Genomic DNA, 22521 nt, shown 5'->3' with positions numbered 1-22521 from the left:
CCCTTGGTCTGACTCAGTATGGCATATCTTATGTTCTTATTAACAGGCGCTAGAGAGAGGGGGGGGGGGGGGTTTCATCCACATCCTCATCTGTACCTCCTAAAGGATTTCGTGAACTGGGACTGCCATGTATTGGAGGATGTCCAGCATCTTATTTCTGGCCTCTTCCTCCACCAATAAAGGGAATGGCCTCCATCATTTTGTGAATAAACCCAGTAAAGAAGTAGTCCTCTGGAGGCAACTTTCTAGTTTTTGGAGGAGGCGAGGGGTCAGAGGGGAGACCCGTTGATTCATCTTCTGCAGAGACATCTCCTGATCTGTAGCCATACCTACAGAAGAACTCTAAGTCAGACCCTGACTAGTATGCCGGTGGTGAAGACCCCAATGTACAACGCCTCAAATGGGTATAATCTGCTGGGGCCTGGAAACTTCCTCCCCCAATGGACTGGAGATCACTGGGGTGGTCACTATTGACACTGATTTCTCTCCACTGACTGGCATTGGCACTGAGGCTGGCACCAGCGTTAGGTCGCTAAGCAGTTGAAGGGATTACTACAGTACCTGAATATAACCCAATTTGAAATGCCAAAAAAGCAAGAAAAGCGGAATATAAAACCTAAATAAATAAATAAATTGAGCAGCAGATGAGACTTAAGATCGGCCTGATACCCTTGATGCCTGAGCACTGAGGCTTTACAGTACCTTGTCCAAGGCCTGCTGTATTTTTTTGTCCAACTCCTCCTTGAAGATTGCCAATGCCAACACCCACTGGGAGGCAAGACGATTGACCACATCTTCCTGGAATCTGAGAGGTATACCGATGGCAGACACTTTAGACACTTGAAGACTGGTGCAATTTCCAGATGTTTGGCAAGGATGAGCTCTCCTCTCCACAGGACCATACCATCCCCACTCCTGGCTTCTCACACCAACAGAGACCAGTGCTGATACTTCTTCACTTTTGCTGATACTTCTTCACTTTTGCTTGATGCCCAGCACTGGAACTCTCCAATGCCAGCATCAAAGAGGAAAAACCCAATGTCCTCTTCGACTTGGAAGAGGAAAGCAATGGTCTGTCTTTCTAGTCCCTACTGATGCCTGATGTCACATGAGTGGTGTGCTCTTTCAATTCATCACCAGCATCCGGTGAAGCTTCCAGTTCCCTCAATGTCAATGCCTCTGATGCCGCTGGATTGGTCTTTCACTTGAAGTGCTTGTCCATAAGCTCCAAACATGAAAAGTTGGTCATGCACAGGCGACATATCCAGATGTCATGTGATGCTCCCAGGCAGAGAATAAGGATTTTTGATAGACATAATGCTAGTGCACCGGAGCATCGTTTGAAGTGCCTGGATGTAAAATAAGGGATGCAAAATCAAACTTGATGACTGCAAAATGCACTTGCTGGGCTCAAGGAATGAAAAGAAAACTTAGAAAAAATGACCTAAAAACTTACCTAGGATGCTAGAAGGGGAGAAACAAGACTGTAGGACCCTGCAATGAATGAACCTGCAAATTTTTTCTGAAAAAAGCACAGCCCGAGCAAGAGAGTGAGGAACTGACTGATGACTGATGGGCTCAGCAGAACAGAAGATACTGATGTATAAGGTGACCTGGGATGAGGGCGCTGGTTATTTATGCAAATAAGTACAGCGGTATATTCCAAGCCATAATTTATGATCTGCAAATGGCCCTCTGTTTTTAGTGCCTGGGGTTACAGAGATTAAAAAGGTGATGTTTCAAAACAGGATGTTTTCAGTGTATAGGCCTGTGATCTGGAACTCAGCACCACTGGACATTAGGTTGGAGACTAATTACTTGTATTTAGAAAAAAAGTTAAGGCATGGCTTTTTCCAAGACTGTAATAGACCTGGTTGCTCTGTTTAGTTTTTATATCCTTTGGGTCTGTACTGTGTGTTTTTAAATTGTTTCTGATTTTTTATTGTATTTATTATGTTGTAAACTGCTCTGATCATTTTTTTCTGTATGTGCAGTATAGAAAAGTTTGGAAATAAATAAATAAATACTGAAAGGTCCCCCTACATGGATAAATGCTATAATGGAATGTTGGGCACGCCCAGTGAGGCACTGTCAAAGTTCTAGAAACTCTGACATACAAGGTCTGGGCCAGGTTCCATTGGTAAAATGTCATGCACATGTCAAGACTGTTATCCTGCTTGTCCTCTGAGAAATATATGATATATTTCCTATATTTTCACAAGACAAGCCCTATCTTAATGTAGCTAGGCTTATTATGTTAACATCTGAAATATTAATGAAGAATGTTTTTTCTTAAGTACCTTAACAGTATTGCAAGTCCTGCTTTTCCCAGAAGCTGCCATGCAACATGATCAGCAGTTCTTTTATCTAGCTCATAGGTCTCTTTCTGACTCAGAATAAACACCAATGGTAAACCAAGCTGTAGGTGAACAGTTGAAAACTTTTCTGGATTTCCAGCAACTTCTGCCTAAAGAATAATGCAAAATTAATAAAGTTATACAAGTGAAAATACCAGCAGAATACAGGAGTAGATATCTCTGGTATGAGGGTGGGGGAGACAGACTGAATGGTTCAGTAGATTAGCATTGAATGAGTCTATTACTACTAGGTCATTGGATCAAATTTAGCACAAGTAGACAAAGACTGAAAGTTAGTACCATCCATTAGTTATTAATGAATCTATGTGAAATGAGTTGCCAGTCTCAGCCCACTTAGCAATGAACAGTTCACTCTTGAAGGCAAAGGTGGGATCCCTTTCCCACTAATTTCTTTCTAATATCACTTCTAAACATATTTAACAGAACCAGCCACAGGACTGACTTCTGAGATAAGTCTTGTTTCTCTGAAGTAAATTTCATTTACCACTACCTTCAGCTGGTAACCCAGTCATCCATCTTAGTGTCCACTCCTAGGCTGCTCAGTTTATTTATGAGCTTCTTATGCAAGACAGCATAAGAACATATAATTTTACCATCAAAGCCTTATTGGCATTCAAGTATTATTATTCTCCCTATTCCTTGCAGCTTACAATCTAGTCAAAACAGACGACAAGGCCATGGCTGATAAGAATAAAGTAGGTGGCTATAGATCAGATTAACTAAAGAAAGTTGTAAAGAACGAGGACTCTAAAGATTCTGTGTAAGAAACAGCCAATGGGTAATGCTACATCCAGTGCTCAACCCTGATCTAATTTATCAGCCCTTTAAAACACACATGTGAATACATATAATATCATGGCTGTTATTTTATACGAAACCCATTAAAATGGAAATTCAGGCTTAAAATAAAGACATCAAAATCCAACAAACAGAGGGCACTGCATTTTTCTTTATGTACACCAATGTCTGGTATCTCTTATTAGGCTCCACGCCTTCATTAGCATTCTTTTATACTTAGCTATATTTAATAAGTATAAAAGAATGCTAATGAAGGCGATAGATGGTGAACGTGAAAGAGAGAGCTAACTTTATAAAGATAAGCATATTTTTAAACGCTTTCGGTTGAGGGATATCATTAATGGATGGCAAATAAGATATATTTAAAAAACTGCATTCAAATATAAAATAATAAAAGAAAAAATTAAAAATGGTATTCTTACTAATAAGGCTATCACCAACATAGGGTGGAGCCTAATAAGAGATACCGGACATCGGTGTACATAAAGAAAAATACAGTGTCCTCTGTTATTGGATTTTGATAAGTTTAAGAGAGGACCTTTTTTTGAGCTTTGTAATTTTTGGTTTAAAATAAAGACAAACAAATGCATGGCCTGTACTGGTTCAATATTTTAGTTTATTGTTAAAATAGAAATAAATTATTTCTTCAAGTCCTGTATAAATCAATCTTGGAAAAATACTCTTATACTTACCACAAGTGGTGCCTCCATTAGTTTAAAATATCTATGAATGTTCAGTGTTGTCAATGGTGGCTCCAGTATTGTTCTTCTACATTGTTGGCTCATATCTGTAACCATTTTACAGTGACAGAAAAAGAGTCTGGCAGAAAACATACTGGATTCTTTAATGCTATAAAGAAATTAAAAAGAAGATAATTTGCAACTGACAATCAAGTGGTTGGTGAGATAATTCCAATTATTCTTCAACTTTTCTGCATGAGGACATACTTAGGAAACTAATCTATCACAGATCTGATTATACTAAATTAAGTATACTGAAAATCTGACCAGTTGGTGGACTCAAAGAATGACAGCTGAGAATTTCAAACTAAAGAGACAACCATCTTCATTATAAGAAATGCAGAGATTATCAAAACCTTATTTACTATGTTCAGGCTTTGCTAAAAAGTTGAGTTATCCGAGTGTGGAAAAATATTCATGTGTCTAGAAGTTAATGTATCAATAACAGTTTTTGGGGGGAGTAAAGAGACTGTTTACTTTTGCTCTTCATGCTTTCAGCTCAAACAGAACTGGACCTTCATTCATAAGAACATAAGAAATGCCAAAATGGGTCAGACCAAGGTCCATCGAGCCCAACATCCTGTCTCCGATAGTGGCCAATCCAGGTTGCAAGTACCTGGCCAATCCCTTAAAATAGACCTAATTCTTGTAACTTACTGCCAGGGATAGCTATAGCTTTGTTTAGTTTGGCTAATAATGTGATATGGACTGTTCCTCTAGGAACTTGTCCAAACATCTTTTAAACCCCACTATGCTAGTTGCCTTGAAGCATTTAGAGGAGAGTAACCCAGATTATACCTAAACAAAGCAAGATTCTATATTAGGAGTCACCATTCAGAAAAAGGATCTAAGCATCATTGTTAATATGTTGAAATATTCTCCTCAGTGTGCAGCAGCAGCAGCCAAGAAAGCAAATTGAATGCTAGAGATTATAAGGAAAGAACGGAGAATAAAACAGAGAATATCATAATGCCTCTGTATCGCTCCATGTATTGTGTGCAATTCTGGTAACCACATCTCAAAAAAGATATAGCAGAATTAGAAAAGGTACAGAGAGGGTGACCAAAATGATAAAGGGAATGGAACGATTCCCCTATGAGAAAAGGCTATAGAGGTTAGGACTTTTCAGCTTGGAAGAGAGAAGGCTAAGTGGAAATATGATAGAAAACTATAAAATAATGAGTGGAATGGAATAAGTAAACGATAATCAGTTGATTTTTCTTTCAAAAAGTACAAAGACCACAGGACAGACAATGAAGTTGCTACATAATACATTTAAAATTAATGAGAACATTTTTTTTTTTACTCAATGCATAATTAAGCTCTGGAATTCGTTGCCAGAGGATGTGGTGAAAGCTATTAGTGTAGCTGCATTTAAAATGGTTTGGACAAGTTTCTGGAGGAAGTCCATAAACCATTATTAAGGTGGAGCTGCAGATATCCACTACTTATTCTTGAGATAAGCAACTTGGAATCTATCTACCCTTTGGGATCCTGCCAGATTCCTGTGACCTGCATTGGCTACTGCTGGAAACAGGATACTGGGCTTGATGGACCCTTGGTCTGACCCAGTACGGCAAATCTTATGTTCTTATATGTTCAACAGATTCCACAGTTTGATAATGCGCTGAGTGAAAAAGTACTTTCTACAATCTGCTTTGAATCTTCGAGTTGTTAACTTCATGGAGTGTCCCCTTAGTTTAGTATTATTTGAAAGGGTAAATAACTGCCATTTATTTATCTGTTACACCCTACTCATGATTTTATACATTTCTATCATATTTTCTCTCAGCAATCTCTTTTCCAAGATGAAGAACCCTAGCCTGCATAGTCTCTCATCATAGGAGAGATGTTCCATTCCCTTTATCATTTTTGTTGCTCTCTTCTATACCTTTTCTAGTTCTACTATGTCTTTCTTGAATTGGGGCGACCAGAACTGCACACAATATTCGAGGTGCAATATGATAATTTCTGTTTTATTCTCCATTTATTTATTTATTTATTTGTGTTTTTTTCTATACCGGCATTCGCGAAAGGTATCACATCATGCCGGTTTACAAATAGCAAGGGGTGTAAGATACAATAAGAACATTAACAGGTGTGGATCAAAAACGTTGCAGTTACAATAAAACAGGGAAAAACACAACTGGGAGCAGTGAAAAGTAGATAGGAAGTTAACAGAAAGAACAAATTGACAGATTTAAGGTATTTACTAAGTAATGGAGTTTCGCAATGATATAGATTATCATTTTAAGGTAAGGTCTGAAAGTGAGTTAAGGTTCAGATGGGGTCTGGAAAGGCTTTCTTAAATAACCATGTTTTGAGTCTTTTCCTGAAAGTTGGAAGGCAGGGTTCCTGTCGCAGATCCGGTGGAATGGAGTTCCATAGAGGTGGTCCTGCTGTGGAGAATGCCCTGTCTATGAAAGTTATATGCTGAGAGGTTTTGGGGTGTGGTACCTGTAGAGATTCTCTATAGGACTCTCTGATGGGTCTGCAGGAGGTATGTTTTCTGAATGGGATTTGCAGGTTAAGCAGAGAGTGTTGATGGATAGCTTTGTAGATAGAGGTAATGGACTCATATATGATTCTAGAGTGAATTGGCAGCCAATGTAGGTCTTTGAGAATTGGAGATATGTGATCTCTTCTCCTTGTGTTTGTCAATATTCTGGCTGCCGTGTTTTGAACCGTCTGAAGAGGTTTAGTGTGAGATGAGGGTACACCTAATAATATAGAGTTGCAATAATCTAACTTAGAGAAGATTATTGCTTGCAGGACTGTTCTGAAGTCGTGCAAGTGGAAAAGTGGTTTTATTCTTTTTAGGACATGAAGTTTATGAAAGCAGTCCTTGGTAGTTTGGTTAATAAATGATTTTAGGTTTAGCCGATTATCAATGATAGCTCCTAGGTCTCTTACTTGAGATGTTTGAAAGTTGGCTGGTGGATTTGTAGTGATGTTACTGTTTTCCAGGGATATGAGAAGGAGTTCGCTCTTTGAAGAGTTTAGGATTAAGTTAAGACTGGAGAGGAGGCTGTTGATTTCTAGAAGGCACTTTTCCCAGAATTCTAGAGTTTTTGTGAAGGATTCTTTAAGGGGAATGACGATCTGGACATCATCGGCGTATAGAAAGTGTTTTAGGTTCAGTTTGGTTAACAACTGGCAGAGAGGGAGAAGGTACATGTTAAAGAGCGTGGGTGAGAGGGAGGAGCCCTGCGGAACTCCTAGAGATGAAGGATAACGCTGAGATTCTTTGTTGTGTATTTTGAACTTGTAGCCTCTGTTCCTATGGAATGTTTTGAACCAGGCCAGTGCCGTGCCTGTTATGCCGATGTTAGCTAACTGATTTAGGAGGATGGAGTGGTTAACCGTATCGAAAGCTGCCGAGAGGTCCAGGAAGATCAGTAAGTAGGCATGACCTTTATCGAGGCCCATGATGAGGTAATCTGTCAGGGATATGAGAAGTGATTCAGTACTTAATGATTTTCGGAAGCCATATTGAGTAGGGAACAGGATTTTGTGGTCTTCGAGGTAGTCCGATAATTTGGTGTTAACTAATTTTTCCATTACCTTGGCTATGAAAGGGAGATTGGAGATTGGACGAAAGTTGGTAGGATCTTTAGGGTCTAAGTTTGGTTTTTTTAGGAGCGGTTTGATGGATGCTATTTTAAGGTCCTCTGGATAGATCCCTTGGGATAGAGAACAGTTGATGATGTCTGCCAAAGCTTTGGCGATGGTGTCTGGGATTAGAAGAAGCAGTTTAGTCGGGATATGGTCAAATGGATGTGACGAGGGTTTCATTTTCTTCAGTACTGATTGGATCTCTGAGATTGTGGTGGGTTCGAATGATTGGAGAGAAATGTCTTTGTTGGGGTGGAAATATGTGCTGGATGACGCAGAGGTATTAGTCTTCAGCTGAGTAAGAAGGTTAGAGATTTTATTGCTGAAGAAGAGGGCCAACTCATCAGCTTTTGTTTGTGCTTGGTTGAGTGGAATGTCAGGTGCATTGATTTGTGATAAATTGGATACGTAAGCAAATAGGGCTTTTGAGCCGAAGATAAGGTGATGGATCTTATGAGCATAGAAATCCCTTTTTGTTTTTAATGTGTAGCTCTTGTATTGGTGGAGGTCGATTTTGTAATTGGAGAGGATGGTCGAAGATGGTGCTTTACGCCATTTGCTTTCTTTCTGTCGAAGAGAATGTTTGAGTTTTTGAAGTTCTTCGTTAAACCATGGTTGTTTTTTGGACGAGTTGTGTTTGATTTTTTTTGTAGCCAGTGGACAGAGTTTGTTAGCTGCCATTTCTGTTATATTGGACCAGGAGTGAATGGCTGAATTAGGAGTTGAGACGTCTATGAGAGGGAGTTCTGAGACTAGGTATTTGTGGAGGTCATCGGAGGAGCAAGATTTCCTGTAAGTAAATTGTGGTTGAGGGAAGTGTTTTTTGCTCGTTTGTGCTAGTGACATGGTGGTGGAGATTAATGCATGGTCTGACCAGGGGACTGGTTTGCAGACAGGTTGTGCTGAGTGTGAGGTGCCTGAATTCACAAAAATGAGATCCAAGGTATGACCCGCTCTATGGGTGGGTTTGTTGATTATCTGCTTGAATCCCATGGCAGACATGGCGGTTAAGAATGTTTTGCAGTTGGTTGAGAGAATGGGATCATCGACATGTAAGTTAAAATCTCCAAGGATTATGGTTGGGGACTCCAGATTTAAGTGTGATGCTGTTAATTCCAGAATGGGTGAGGCGTCAGATTCTAGAAGGCCTGGGGGGGCATAGACTAGAAGGATTTGCAGATGGTCTGATTTGAAAAGGCCTGTTTCAATTTTAGCGGGTGATTTAATTGGATGTTGTGAGAGTCTCAGATCTTTTTTGGCTGCTAGGAGAATACCCCCGCCCCTTTTTTTCTGTCGGGGAATGGAGAAAAAATCGTAGGCTTGTGTTGGAAGTTGATTTATTAGTGCAGTGTCCGTATGTTTAAGCCATGTTTCTTTTATGGCGCAAAAGTCCGGATTTGCGTTCAGCACAAGGTCATTGAGTATTAGCGTTTTCTTGGTGAGAGATTGGGCGTTGAATAGAATCAGGGAAAATAGAGCTAGGCCTAGAATTTGTGTGATAGGGGAAATCATGATGGGAATGAGGGATTTGTAGGTGTGTGGACGTGAGATCATGGAAGGATTTCCTGAGAAGATGGTCCTATGCTGGAGGATTGGTATTGGGAGAGTAAGAGGCATTATGGCTTAATGTAACCGGAGAACTGGTTGTTAGAAAGATAAGTCTTAATTTCTTGGGGTGAATGTTGGATGAAAGTTAGATGAGTGGTGGAGCCTGGTTGGATGAGTGCAGGAGGCTGGTAGGACGCGTGTTGGATGAAGTTAGATGAATGCAGGAGGCTGGTCTGATGAATGTTGGATGGAGTTAGATGAGTGCTGGAGACTGGAAGGATGATTATTGGAGGCTGGTTGGAAGAGTGCAGGAGGCTGGAGGATGAGTGCTGGGTGAAGTTAGATGAATGCAGGAGGCTGTTCTGATGAATGCTGGATGATGTTAGATGCGTGCTGGAGACAGGTAAGATGAGTGTAGGAGACTGGAAGGATGAGTGAAGAAGGCTGGTCTGATGAATGCTGGATGAAGTTAGATGCGTGCTGGAGACAAGTAGGATGAGTGCTGGAAGCTGATGAGTGTTGGAGCCCAGGACCCCAGCGGGTCAGCGCCGACAGCGCAGGGCAGACGATGGCAAAAAAGATTTCTTTTCGGATCATCCCTAACATTCTATTTGCTTTTTTGACTGCCCTCGAACACTGAGCAATGGATTTCAACATATTGTCCACAAAGGCCTCCAAGGTCCTTTTCCTGGATAGTGATTCCCAATATGTAACCCAGCATTATGTATCTGTAGTTGGGAATATTTTTCCCTATATGCATCACTTTGCACTTTTCCACATTAAATTTAATCTGCCATTCAGTTGCCCTGTCTCCTAGTCTCACAAGGTCCTTCTGCAAATCCTCCAATATGCTGCTGCTGTAACAACTTTGAATAATTTTGTGTCATCTGCAAATTTGATCATCTCGCTAGTCATTCTCTTTTTCAGATCATTTATGAATATGTTAAATAACACAGATCCCAGTACTGATCTATGTGGTATTCCACTAATTACTTTTCTCCATTTGGAAAACTGACTATTTAGTCTAATCCTCTGTTTCCGGCCTTTTAATCAGATACCAATGCACAATAGAACACTGCCTCCTACCCCACGACTTTATAATTTCCTGAGGGAAACTTATGGGGAACTTTGTCAAAAGCCTTCTGAAAATCCAAATATACTATATCAACTGGCTCTCCTATATCTACATGTTTATTTATACCTACAACAAATATTAAAAGACTGGTAAAATTTCATGTTTATCTATATGGCCAGTGATTTAGTTTTTAAGAAAGCAGAGTTGCTTACCTGTAACAGGTGTTCTCCCAGGACAGCAGGATGTAGTCCTCATCATGTGGGTGACATCATCAGACGGAGCCCTGTCACGGAAAACTTCTGTCAAAGTTTCTAGAACTTTTGATTGGCACACTGAGCATGCCCAGCATGCCATAATCCCTGTAGCCACAGGGGTCTCCCTTCAGTCTTGTTTGTAGCAAAAGGTGCGAGCAAAAAAATAAAATAATAAAACGGATTTGGACCCAACTCCGCGGGGTGACATGTGGGTTTCGTAAGGACTAACATACTGCTGTCCTGGGAGAACACCTGTTACAGGTAAGCAACTCTGCTTTCTCCCAGGACAAGCAGGATGGTAGTCCTCACATGTGGGTGATTAGCAAGCTACAGGCTGACTCATATTTATATGGACCAACAGCATACAACTTGTGCAACAGGCACAACAACTGGTGTACTATTGGGAAAAATGAGTTGGAATTACACTGGAAATAAGTTCTTCAAGATGGATTGGCCAAAGGCAGAGTCCTGATGTCCATCCTTGTCCAGGCAGTAATGTGCTGCAAATGTGTGAAGAGAGCTCCATGTTGCAGCTTTACAGATCTCAGCAATCGGTACTGAACGATAGTGTGCTACTGACGTTGCCATGGCTCTTACTGAGTGTGCCTTCACTCGTCCCTGGAGAGGAAGGCCTGCTTTTTCATAGCAGAATTCGATATAGTCTGCAAGCCAGTTGGAGAGAATTTGTTTGCCTACTGCAACTCCTGGTTTGTTTTTATCAAAAGAAACAAAGAGTTGGGTGGATTTCCTATGGACTGCGGTCTAAGTAAAATGCAAGTGCACGTTTACAGTCCAAGGCGTGTAGAACTCTCTCGCCCTGGTGAGAGTGAGGCCTTGGGAAAAAGGTGGGCAAGACTATAGACTGATTCAGGTGAAAGTCCGTTATCACCTTGGGAAAGAATTTAGGGTGAGTACGGAGGACCACTCAGTCATGGAGGAATCTTGTATAGGGTGAGTATGTGACAAGTGCTTGTAACTCACTAACCCTTCGAGCCAATGTAATGGCTACTAGGAAAAGAACTTTCCATGTAAGGAGTTTAACATCACAGGAGTGCAAAGGCTCCAACGGGGAACGCATGAGTCTTGTAAGTACTACGTTTAGGTCCCATTCGGTAACTGGTGGACGTAGAGGGGGCTTAATTTGTAAAAGGCCTCTCATAAACTGACTCTCAAGGGGCTGCGCTGTTATCGGAGCATCCCCTACTGCCTTGTGGTACGCTGAGATGGCACTGAGGTGTACCCGTACCGAGGAAGTCTGGAGACCAGAGTTTGAAAGGTGCCAGAGATAGTCTAACAGAGATGGAGTGGGGCAGGAAAAGGGGTCGATACCTTTTTGCGTGCACCACATGGTAAATCTTCTCCACTTAGAAAGATAGGATTTTCGTGTGGAAGGCTTTCGTGAAGCTACAAGCACTTGAGAAACCTTAGCTGAAAAGACTGAGCAGTTTTTTAGGATTAGTGAGTGTGTGGGCCCTGGGCAGAGGTGAGAAATGGTACCGCCCACAGGGAGGAACCCTGTGAACCTCACCGTTGGGAGGAGAGGTCTCAGCTGACGTCAGACACAGTGAAAGTCTAGAGTCTTTATTAAAGAGGTAGAGCAGCACTACCCGCGGAGCGGGGGGTACAAGAGTAAAGTCGCACAGACCCAGAGGTGTCACGGGTCTGTGGAATGGGGGATACCCAGGGAGGATACCTCAGTATAGTTGGTAATGGTCCACAGAGCGGGGTACACCGATAAGATCTTCAGTAGAGATGGTATTGGTCCGCAGAGTGGGGTACACAAAAGAGGGACCTCAATAGAGATGGTAGTGGACCGCAGAGCGGGGTACTCACGGCAAGAGTAGCGATGGTTCCAGGGAAGCCCCAGGGAACAGGGCAGGCAGAAGTCCTGAGCGTCAGGCCCTCCGAGGAGTGGATAGCCAGAGACAAAGAGAGGGCCCCCGAGGAGCGGGTACCTGGGACATCTCACGCCAAGGAAGCAGGAGCTGGAACAAGCAAGGTGGATTCAGCAAAGAGGGATCTCGTTGCCAAGTCGTCATTAGGCAGGGCCAGCCGGCTTAAATGTCCAGGAGGAATGATGTCATCCGGAGGGGACACCCCCGAGGTTCCCACCATGACATGTTTAAGACTGGCCCGTACACACGCGCCCCTAAGGGATTCCAATGGCAAGATGGCGGTTGAAGGCATCCGTGCCGCCCCAAGGAGGCCTGGGAGTGGTAGACAGGCCATTGACAGCTGGCGGAGGTTGCCAGACTTCCCCATGTAGTCGAGGCTGTGAAGAAAGTGGTGAGCAACAGCGGTCGCAGCCGTCTGCGACCGCTGTTGCTCACCACTTTCTTCACAGTTGTAGGATCAGGCTTTCAACATACAAGTCTGAAGGTTCGGGTGGCGTAACATGCTGTGATTCAGAGTTATGAGATTGGGCGCTGTGCCCAGGGGAATTGCTTCTCGTATGGAGAAGTTGAGAAGCATCAGAAACCATACTTGAGGCCAATACGGGGCTATGAGTATCATTGACCCTTTGTCCTGTTGTAGTTTCACGAGAGTTTTGTCTATCAGCGGTATCGGGGGACAGTTGTATAGGAGGCCTGTGTTCCAGAGGCGAGCGAAGGCGTCCATGGCTAATGTGTTTTGCTGCCTGTGCAGGGAGCAGAATCTGTCCACTTTGTGATTCAGATTGGATGCAAAGAGGTCGATTGTTGGTTGACCCCAACACTGGAAGATTCTCCTCGTTACCACAGGATCCAGAGACCACTCATGGGTATGCAACTGTCGACTGAGGCGATCTGCTACTACGTTCTGTCTGCCTGCCAGGTAAGTGGCCCAGAGATGCATGGAGTGTGCAAGGGCCCAGGCCCAGATCTGCGCAGCTTCCTGGCAGAGGAGATAAGAGCCTGTTCCTCCCCGTTTGTTCAAGTACCACATTGCAAGTGTGTTGTCTGTTTGCATGAGAACAGTCCTGTGTGAAAGGCAGTCCTTGAACGCATATAGAGCATAACGTATGGCTTGAAGCTCTAGGAAGTTGATTTAAAACTTTGCTTCGAGTTGTGTCCAAGTACCTTGAATTTGAAGGTTGTTCACATGAGCTCCCCAACCCAAGTTGGATGCGTCCGTGGTTAAGGTTACTCGTGGAACTGGTTGCTGGAAGTGTAGACATGTCAGCAAGTTGGCTTTGTTTGTTCACCAGAGAAGTGACAGACGCAGCTGGTGGGTTACATGGACCTGGGATGAAAGAGGTTGAGTGGCTTGGAGCCACTGAGATTTCAAAGTCCATTGAGTTATTCTCATGGCCAGCCTGGCCATAGGAGTGACGTGACTGTGGAAGCCATGTGGCCCAGTAACGTGAAGAATTGATGAGCTGAAGCTGTTTTCTTTGTGCGCACAGATGTAGCCAGTCTGGAGATTGTGTCTGCGCGATCGTTGGGCAGGAAGGCCTTTGCGACTGTGGTATCCAAATCCACTCTGATAAAGGTAAGGAGGTGAGATGGATTCAGGTGGGATTTCTGGTAATTGATGAGAAACCCCAATGAGTGTAGCAGATTGATAGTGAGCTTCAGTGTGTTGAGAGCTCCTTGCTTGGATTGGCTCTTGATTAGCCAGTCGTCCAGGTAAGGGAACATGTGTATACTGTTTTTGCGTAGAGGGGCGTAGCCACTGCTAGGCACTTTGTAAATATACGGGATGCCGAGGCATGTCCGAAAGGCAGAACCTGGTATTGAAAATGTTGATGCCCCACTATAAAACCTAGGTATTTGCAGTGATGTGGGTATATGGGAATGTGTGCATAGGCGTCTTGAAGATCCAGAGAACAGAGCCAGTCTCTTTGTTGTAGAAGGGGAAGCATGGTGCCTAGGGACACCATCCTGAATTTTTCTTTTTGTAAAGATTTGTTGAGATTGCAGGGGTCTAGGATGGGGCAGAGGCACCTGATTTCTTTGGCATTAGAAAATAGCGGGAGTAGAACCCTCTGCCCTGCTGTGTCAGGGGAACGGCTTCCACAGCCCTGGCACTTAGTAGGGTGGACAGTTCTGACTCTAGAAGGTTTGTGTGATCCCTTTGAATCCACAGTGGATTGGATGGTGAATCCGGGGGTACCATGAGGAAATTTAGATGGTATCCATGGGTTATGATGGATATTACCCATTTGTCTGTTGTAATGCGATGCCAGTTGGTTATAAAGTGGTGTAGCCGAACTCCTACAGGCAAGTCTGGTCTTGGATTCAGAGAGTGGCTACTGTTCTATAGATAGGTTTCAAAATCCAGAGGCTGGACCCGTTTGTGGGGCTGGCTGAGATCTGGATGCCTTGGTCTGACGAGGATGTCCCCTTTGTGGTGGTCTGGCTGGTCTCACGCAAGATGTCGGTGGGTTGTACTTGCGTGAACGATAATAGGGTCTTCTGGGATCTCTTCTGGTGGTCTTTCGAGCAGAAGAAGGAGGTTCCATAAAGACTGTGGAAAGCTGATGCAGGGTCTCGTGATGATCTTTTAATTGAGCCACTGCGTCCTGTATCTTGTCGCCAAAGAATTTATCTCCAGTACACGGGAGATCAGCGAGTTTATTCTGGACTTCCGGCCTTAAGTCAAAGGCCTTAAGCCATACCCACCTTCTGGCGCTGATTCCTGTCGCTGATAAACGAGAAGCCATCTCAAAGGAATCATATGCAGCTCTGACTTCATGTTTCCCTGCATCAAGGCCTTTTTGGAGAATAGCAGTGAGGTTCTCCTGTTGCTGTTGGGGGAGAGAGTCTGCTATCCCCTGGCTTCCACAGGTTCCTCTGGTATTGTGTCATATATAACTGATAAGCAGCTATGCATGACACTAACATAGAGCCATGAAAGACTTTCCGACCTAGACCATCCAAAAATCTTTGGTCCTTCCCAGGGGGAGCTGAAAAATGAGGGTGCAATCTCTTGGCCTTCTTCTGGGCAGATTCCACTACCACTGATTGGTGAGGTAGCTGTGGTTTCTGAAAACCTGGAGTGTGTTGAACCAGATTTGTTGCATCTGTCTTTCTATTGACTGGTTGGACAGTGCAAGGATGCTCCCATAGGCGATGTTGCAGATTCAAGAGCACTTCATGGACTGGAATGGCCATAATTTCTTTGGGGGCATCTACGAATTGAAGGACTTCTAATGTCTTGTGACGGGTGTCCTCTTCGGTGGCCAGGTCAAAAGGGATGGTTTTGGACATCTCCTCTGGAGAAGGCTCTGATAATATGTCTTTTGTGCAAGTGTCCGTGTCAACATCCTCCAATGGATCATAAGGGGGCTCTGGTTGAGACCCCGAGGGAGGGAAAATGTCTGATACTCCAGGACGTGCAGGCATCGAGGGAGGCCTCGATGGAAGATGCAGCGGCACCAATGGAGACTTAGACGGCATCGATGGCATCGACGGGAACCGTGGGCGCTTCGATCCCAAGAGCCCCGACGGACCTGGAACCGGTTCCGGCATGATGGAAACTGAGCTGGAATAGGACTAGAGCCCATGTCATCGTCCTCCGAGGATCCCGGAATGGGTATCGGGTGCTTCGGAGGATCAGAAGGTCGACTCGGTACCTATGGTGCAGGCTGGGTCGGAAGGGCACTGATGAAGGTGTCAAGGCGGTCGAGCAGCGGTGTAAACAGCGATGGCTCCAGTGCCGGTATGGGAACCGGTATCGATGGCAGATTTAGGCTCTGGAAGGCATCGAGGACTGCCTGGCGGACAAGGATGTCCAGCTCCTCCCTGGAAGCTGGTATAGGTAACGCAGCTACAGGGGGAGGCAGGCTAGGCGCTACTGGCACCTCCATAGGAATTTGTGGGGGCTCAGTACCCGGCACCGATATTGGTGGGGATCGCCTCAGGGGTCTCGGGTGCAGAACAGGATGGTGGCTCCTCTCCCCGTGCCCTCTTCGCAACCGGCTCGATAGCCATCAAGGCCGATGCGGTGTCGGCACCAGGTGTGGATTCATGTCGGTGCCGGTGACAATGTTTCCCTCTGTGCTCGGTCCGGTCCTTCTCCGGCACCAAGCAAGATGCTACCGATGCCCTAGATGGCGAAAGGGATGGACGGTCACCGCTCCTTAGCTGCTCCTGGCAATGTTTGTCGATGGATAAAGAAGTTCCTGCCGGTGATGACTGTGTGGAAGTCGATGGAGTTAGTTTTATTTTGAAAAGAGACTCCATTTTGCTAAACGGACATGCCTGCCCTTCGGGGTCATTTGAGCGCAGCTAGGACACCAACGTACATCGTGAGCTGGGCCGAGGCACAGCACACAAACATTGTGCGGGTTAGTAATGGACATCGTGCGCGGGCACTCTGGACATTTTCAGAAGCCCAGCACCATGATGAAAAAAGGGGCAGCGAAACGGTCGATGACCTGCAGGAACCGATAACAGGGTAGCAGGATCCGACCGGAGATGGTGGAAAATTACTCACTGAGCATTAAGAAACAGTGTCGCAATGGGAGACCCCTATTAGGGAACTTTTTTATGAAGATAACTTTGAGGTTTTCTGTGAGGAAAAGTAGTGAGAAAATTCTCACAAAGCTCCTAACCGAGAGGCTAACTGCAGCGCGGAAAAAAAGAGACTGAAGGGAGACCCCTGTGGCTACAGGGATTATGGCATGCTGGGCATGCTCAGTGTGCCAGTCAAAAGTTCTAGAAACTTTGACAGACGTTTTCTGTGACAGGGCTCAGTCTGATGACATCACCCACATGTGAGGACTACCATCCTGCTTGTCCTGGGAGAATGGCTTGTACCATTTTGCACAGCACCGATATCAAGCTCATTGGTCTATAGCTTCCCGGATCACCCTGAAGTCTCTTTTAAAAATTGGTGTCCATTGGCACCTTCCAGTCTTCAGGAATCGTGACTGTTTTAAATGATAGGTTACAGATTTCTTACTAGTGAGTAGGTCACTAGGTTAATGACTTCATATGTAAGCTCTTTTAGAACTCTGGGGTGGATGCCATCTGATCCTGAACATAAGATATGCCATACTGGGTCAGACCAAGGGTCCATCAAGCCCAGAATCCTGTTTCCAACAGTGGCCAATCCAAGTCACAAGTACCTGGCAAGTACCTAAACATTAGATAAATACCAAGTTACTATTGCTTATTAATTACCGTAATAGCATTTTATGGATTTTTCCTCTAGGAACTTAAACAAAACTTTTTTAAACCTAGTTACACTAATTGCTGTAACTACATCCTCTGGCAATGAATTCCCCAGCTTTGCCCTGCACTGAATGAAGAGCAAGTTTGCTTACCATAAACAGTGTTTTCCGTAGATAGCAGATGAATTAGCCATGCTGACCCTCCCGCCTCCCCGGACAGTTATTGTTCCATTTCCTCTTGCTTGGATACGGACTGAAGGAAATCGGGGCAGCGCTGGAAGATCCACGCAGGCGCACTATACTGAAAAGGCTCAGTGTTCTAAGAGAGCTCCGCCACCTAGCCACCCGGAGGACGTCCCAGACAGCATGGCTAATTCATGCTGCTTATCTTCGGGGAAAAAAGAATTTTCTTTGATTTGTTTTAAATGAGCTACTTGCTAACTTCATGGAGTGCCCCCTGGTCCTTCTATTATCCAAAAGAGTAAATAACCGATTCACATTTACCATTCTAGACCTCTCATGATTTTAAACACCTCTTTCATATCCCCACTCAGCCGTCTCTTCTCCAAGATGAACAGTCCTAATCTCTTCAGTCTTTCCTCATAGAGGAGTTGTTCCATCCTGTTTATCATTTTAGTCATCGCAACTATATCTTTGACATAAGTTTTCCGTGCTGGGGCCCGTGTGTGAGGATTGTCATCCTGCTTGTTCTTGGAAAAAAGTTGCTACAACTTGCTGACACAAGAGTTTCAGAAGTGGAAACTACAAATTGCAGCAGATGTGCTCCCATTACACTGGAGCGAGGGAAGGAGAAGAGGTTTTACGAGAAAAGATAGAGAAGCTGCAAGGGACTCTGGAATTTGTTGCCAGAGGATGTGGTTAGTGCAGTTAGTATAGCTGTGTTTAAAAAAGGGTTGGATAAGTTCTTGGAGGAGAAGTCCATTACCTGCTATTAAGTTCACCTAGAGAATAGCCACTGCCATTAGCAATGGTAACATGGAATAGACTTAGTTTTTGGGTACTTGCCAGGTTCTTGTAGCCTGGATTGGCCACTGTTGGAAGCAGGATGCTGGGCTTGATGGACCCTTGGGGTCTGACTCAGTATGGCATTTTCTTATGTTTTTATGTTCTTATGACAGAGATGATGTAGGGAAGGGAGAAAATCTGATGAATGATTTTTCCCCTCAAGAATATTTTTTAAACCCTGATTATTATTATTATTATTGATCAAATTGAAAAAGACTAGGTGCTTTTGTTATCTCTTCCAATTGTGATGAAGTTATTAATAAACATAATAAATTAAGGGGTAGATTTTTAAAAAATGCGCGTTCGCATACTTTTGTTGGCGCACCAGTCGCAAACAAAAGTACGCTGGATTTTAGTAGATACGCGCGTAGCCACGCGTATCTTCTAAAATCCAGGATCGGCGCGCGCAAGGCTGCCGATTTTGGGCAGCCGGCGCGCGCCGAGCCGCGCAGCCTGCCTCCGTTCCCTCCGAGGCCGCTCCGAAATCTGAGCGGCCTCGGAGGGAACTCTCTTTTGCCCTCCCCTCACCTTCCCCTCCCTTCCTCTACCTAACCCACCCCCCCGGCCCTATCTAAACCCCCCTCCACCTTTGTCTACGGATTTACGCCTCCCGGAGGGAGAAGTAAATCCACGCGCGCCGAGACGCAACCCGGGGGCGGTTCCGGAGGGCGTGGTCACGCCCCCGGACCGCCCCAGGCCGAAACCATGCCCCCGGGCCCGCCCCCGAAATGCCGTGTCCCGCCCCCAAAAGGCCGCGTTGATCGGCCCCGCCCCCGACACGCCCCCGACAAAAAACCCCGGGACTTACGCGAGTCCTGGGGTTCTGCGCGTGCCGGCAGGCCTATGGAAAATAGGCGCGCCGGCGAGCAGGGCTTTGAAAATCCGCCCGTTTGGGTATAAGGTCTTCACTATAACATACCCCAACTTTTCCAAAACAGCAGCTTCTGTAGTTAAAACAAACTGGTATTGAGCACCATACACAAAAGCAGCTTCCATTACTGCTCTATGTTCTGAAAGAAAAGAAACAAATTAGTAATATCTAACTTCAGTAACCTCCCCTCTCAGGGTATTTCAATTTCTAGAAATAACAGAAACAAATTTTCTATTTAAATATAACAAGGAACAGTTTTACCTCAAATTGTAAGCATTATTTATTTATTTATGCAGCAGAAAAGGAACTAGTCACCATGCTACATCCAGGATTGTTTTAATAGCACTTAAAAGAATAACTGACTCATGTTTATAGTGCATTCATATTGAAAGAAAATGGCAATTTGTTTATGACCTAGAAAAATTTCCTAAAAAGATGGCAATGATTATGTAACAGCAGCATACAATATAAAAGGGACAGTTATGCTCCAAATATATATGGACTGCATATATGAATACCCTCCAATAAAAAGAATGTGAGCCAAAATTGAAATTGCCATATTTCTCACATTTAACTGATCCACAGTATAGTGTTTTAGTTTCGGAGGCGGACTCATCAGGTGATTCCGTAGAGGAGTTAGTCTTTCATTTAGCATAGATGATATCCATAACAGCTATTCAAAAGGTCTTAAATGTGTACTAGGTTGACTGGTCACTCAAAAACTAGACAATTTTACTACAAGTCTGAAGAACTATAATGGCTTCTGTTCACTTTTGCTGGGTTTGATATTTAGCTTTCAAATTTAGCTCAGATTTCAATTCCCTGGAAACATCAACAGGAATAAAGCAGTAATAAGGAAGCTTCCAATAACATTTTGAATCCTTCAATAACCAAAGAAAAAAAAGTGCATAGAAAGTTAAAATTAAAGAAGTACAGAAAAAGTATTAGAAAAGATAATTAAACCACAATTCTTGGGATCTGAACCTCAAGGTGAGTCAGTCTGTAAAGCTGGGAGCAGATACCTAATTCATACACTGGAGATGTGATGTCACTCTGACAGATGTCAATAAAGCAAATATCTACTCTCAACTTCAGGACAGCACTACTTATTCTTGCTGAGAAAGCAAAAGTTAGCAGATTTCCACAGCATGAGCAACCAGTTCATGTTTTGATAAGTCTGTTACAGCCAAGATCCTTAGGAGGTAATTTTCAAAAGGATTTACATACATAAAACTGGGTTTTAAGCACATAATTGGGCTTTTGAAAACTGCTACTTTTACGCATGTAACTCCTTTGAAAATTTGCCTCATAGGGCTGAATTGTCCCAAGGTTTTATGCACAGAAAAGGGCTTTTGAAAATTGCTACTATACATGCTACTTTTGCACACCTAACTCCTTTGAAAATTACTTCCATAATATCTATTAAATGATTGTATTTTGTTTTTTTTATGTTGTATGTATTACAATTTTATGATAGCTCATTTCTGTAATCCACATTGGATGATTAATCGGAAGATGCAGAAAAGCAAGTTTGCTTACCTTAAACGGTGTTTCCCTAGATAGCAGATGATTTAGCCATTCTGTATGGGAGCGCATCGCGACCCTCGTAGGCGGAGCTTCCCTCAGTGAGTCACAGAGTTTTGAACTCTGTGCAGCTGCACTGTGTGTTCCCACGCGAATCAGCCATCTCCTCCTCCTCAAGATGGAATGAATTAGCAATTGCTTTTTTTTTTTTTTTTTTTTTTTTTAACTATCTAGGGAGGAGGGTGGGAACGCATGGCTAAATCATCTGCTATCTACGGAAACACCGTTTAGGGTAAGCAAACTTGCTTTTTCCCGTCAATAATAGGCTGATTTAGCCATGCTGTATGGGAGTCTCAAGCTATAGATGGTGTTCGCCCTGGTTTGTGGTGGTCTAGGACATCCATCTCTATAATGGTAGACAGTCTTATCAGTGTTGGAGATTGGACAAGACTGCTGAACCCAGTGCAGCATCTGAGGTGGATTGTTGCTGTAGGCATTAGTGCAACGTGAATGTATGTAAGGTGGACCACGTTGCAGCCTTGCAAATATCTATTAATGGAACTCGTTTGAGGTGTGCCACCAGTGCCGCCGTGGCTCTAATTTGATGCGCTTGAGGTTTAGTATCCAACTTAAAGGAACGTTTGTTTAACAAAATTGGATGCGTTGGGATAACCAGTTGGCAATTGTTCTCTTGGAGACTGGTAGTCCTGGAGCATTAGGATTGAAGGAAAGGAAGAGCTGGGATGGTATAGACTGCGAGTCTGATCTCTGTTTATAGTAAGCCAGAGCTCGTTTGCAATCAAGTGAATGCAACTGTCGGTCTCTGTCGTGGAGATGTGGCTTCGGTTTGAAGATTGGTAGGGTGATCATTTGATCCAAATGGATCGCAGATACTACTTTTGGTAAGAAGGTTGGGTGAGGTCGAAGGGTGACTTTGTCATGGAAGAATTCCAGATATGGAGGGTAGTGAACTAGAGCTTGTAATTCGATGACTCTCCTTGCTGATGTAACCGCCACCAAGAACACTGTTTTCCAGGTCAAATATTTAATGTGTGAAGTGTCCAGGGTTCGAAGGGAGATAGCATTAACTGCTCTAGAACAATGTTTAAGTCCCATGGAACTGGAGGTTTCATTGTTGGCGGATGCAGATGTAGCAACCCACGCATTAATCTGGAAACTAGGGGGTGGGCGAGATCGGAAGCCCCTTGTCCGTGAGGTAGAATGCAGCAATCGCACTGACATGGACTCACACAGATGCAGTAGCGAGGCCAGACTGGTAAAGGTGGTGCAGGTAGTGAAGTATCTCTGCCACCTTTGCAGAGAAAGGATCAACTTTTCGATGAGTGCACTACTGTGAATAACGGTGCCATTTACTTTTATAATTACGTCTGATAGAAGGTTTCCTGGAAACAATAAATACATCTTCAACTTGAGACGGAAGTGCAAGGTGACTTAATATTTGCCGTTCAATCTCCATGCCGTTAGGTGAAGGGAGTGATGCAATGGGTGGAGAAGATCGCCTCCTTCCTGTGTCAGCAAATCTAGGTGGGTTCCCCAGAGGAATCAGGGGGGGCTATCGATAGCCAGAGGAGA

General features: G+C 44.0%; 1 protein-coding gene across 3 annotated transcripts in view; it reads right to left on the bottom strand.

Annotated features, from left to right (window-relative positions):
• TXNDC16 (thioredoxin domain containing 16) overlaps positions 1-22521 on the bottom strand; it is a 242981-nt gene that overhangs the window by 133452 nt on the left and 87008 nt on the right. For all 3 annotated transcript variants that reach the window (XM_029598324.1, XM_029598325.1, XM_029598326.1), the window contains exons 7-9: positions 19453-19543; positions 3869-4025; positions 2301-2467 (exon numbers count right to left, since the gene is read on the bottom strand). In XM_029598324.1, the coding sequence (XP_029454184.1) occupies positions 2301-2467; positions 3869-4025; positions 19453-19543 (415 nt within the window). The remainder of the gene's footprint in view (positions 1-2300; positions 2468-3868; positions 4026-19452; positions 19544-22521) is intronic.

This window comes from Rhinatrema bivittatum, chromosome 4 (assembly GCF_901001135.1).
Source record: "Rhinatrema bivittatum chromosome 4, aRhiBiv1.1, whole genome shotgun sequence".
NCBI classification, from domain to species: domain Eukaryota; kingdom Metazoa; phylum Chordata; class Amphibia; order Gymnophiona; family Rhinatrematidae; genus Rhinatrema; species Rhinatrema bivittatum.
The sequence above is the reverse complement of the archived record's forward strand: the minus strand, read 5'-3'. Positions and strand labels throughout refer to the sequence as shown.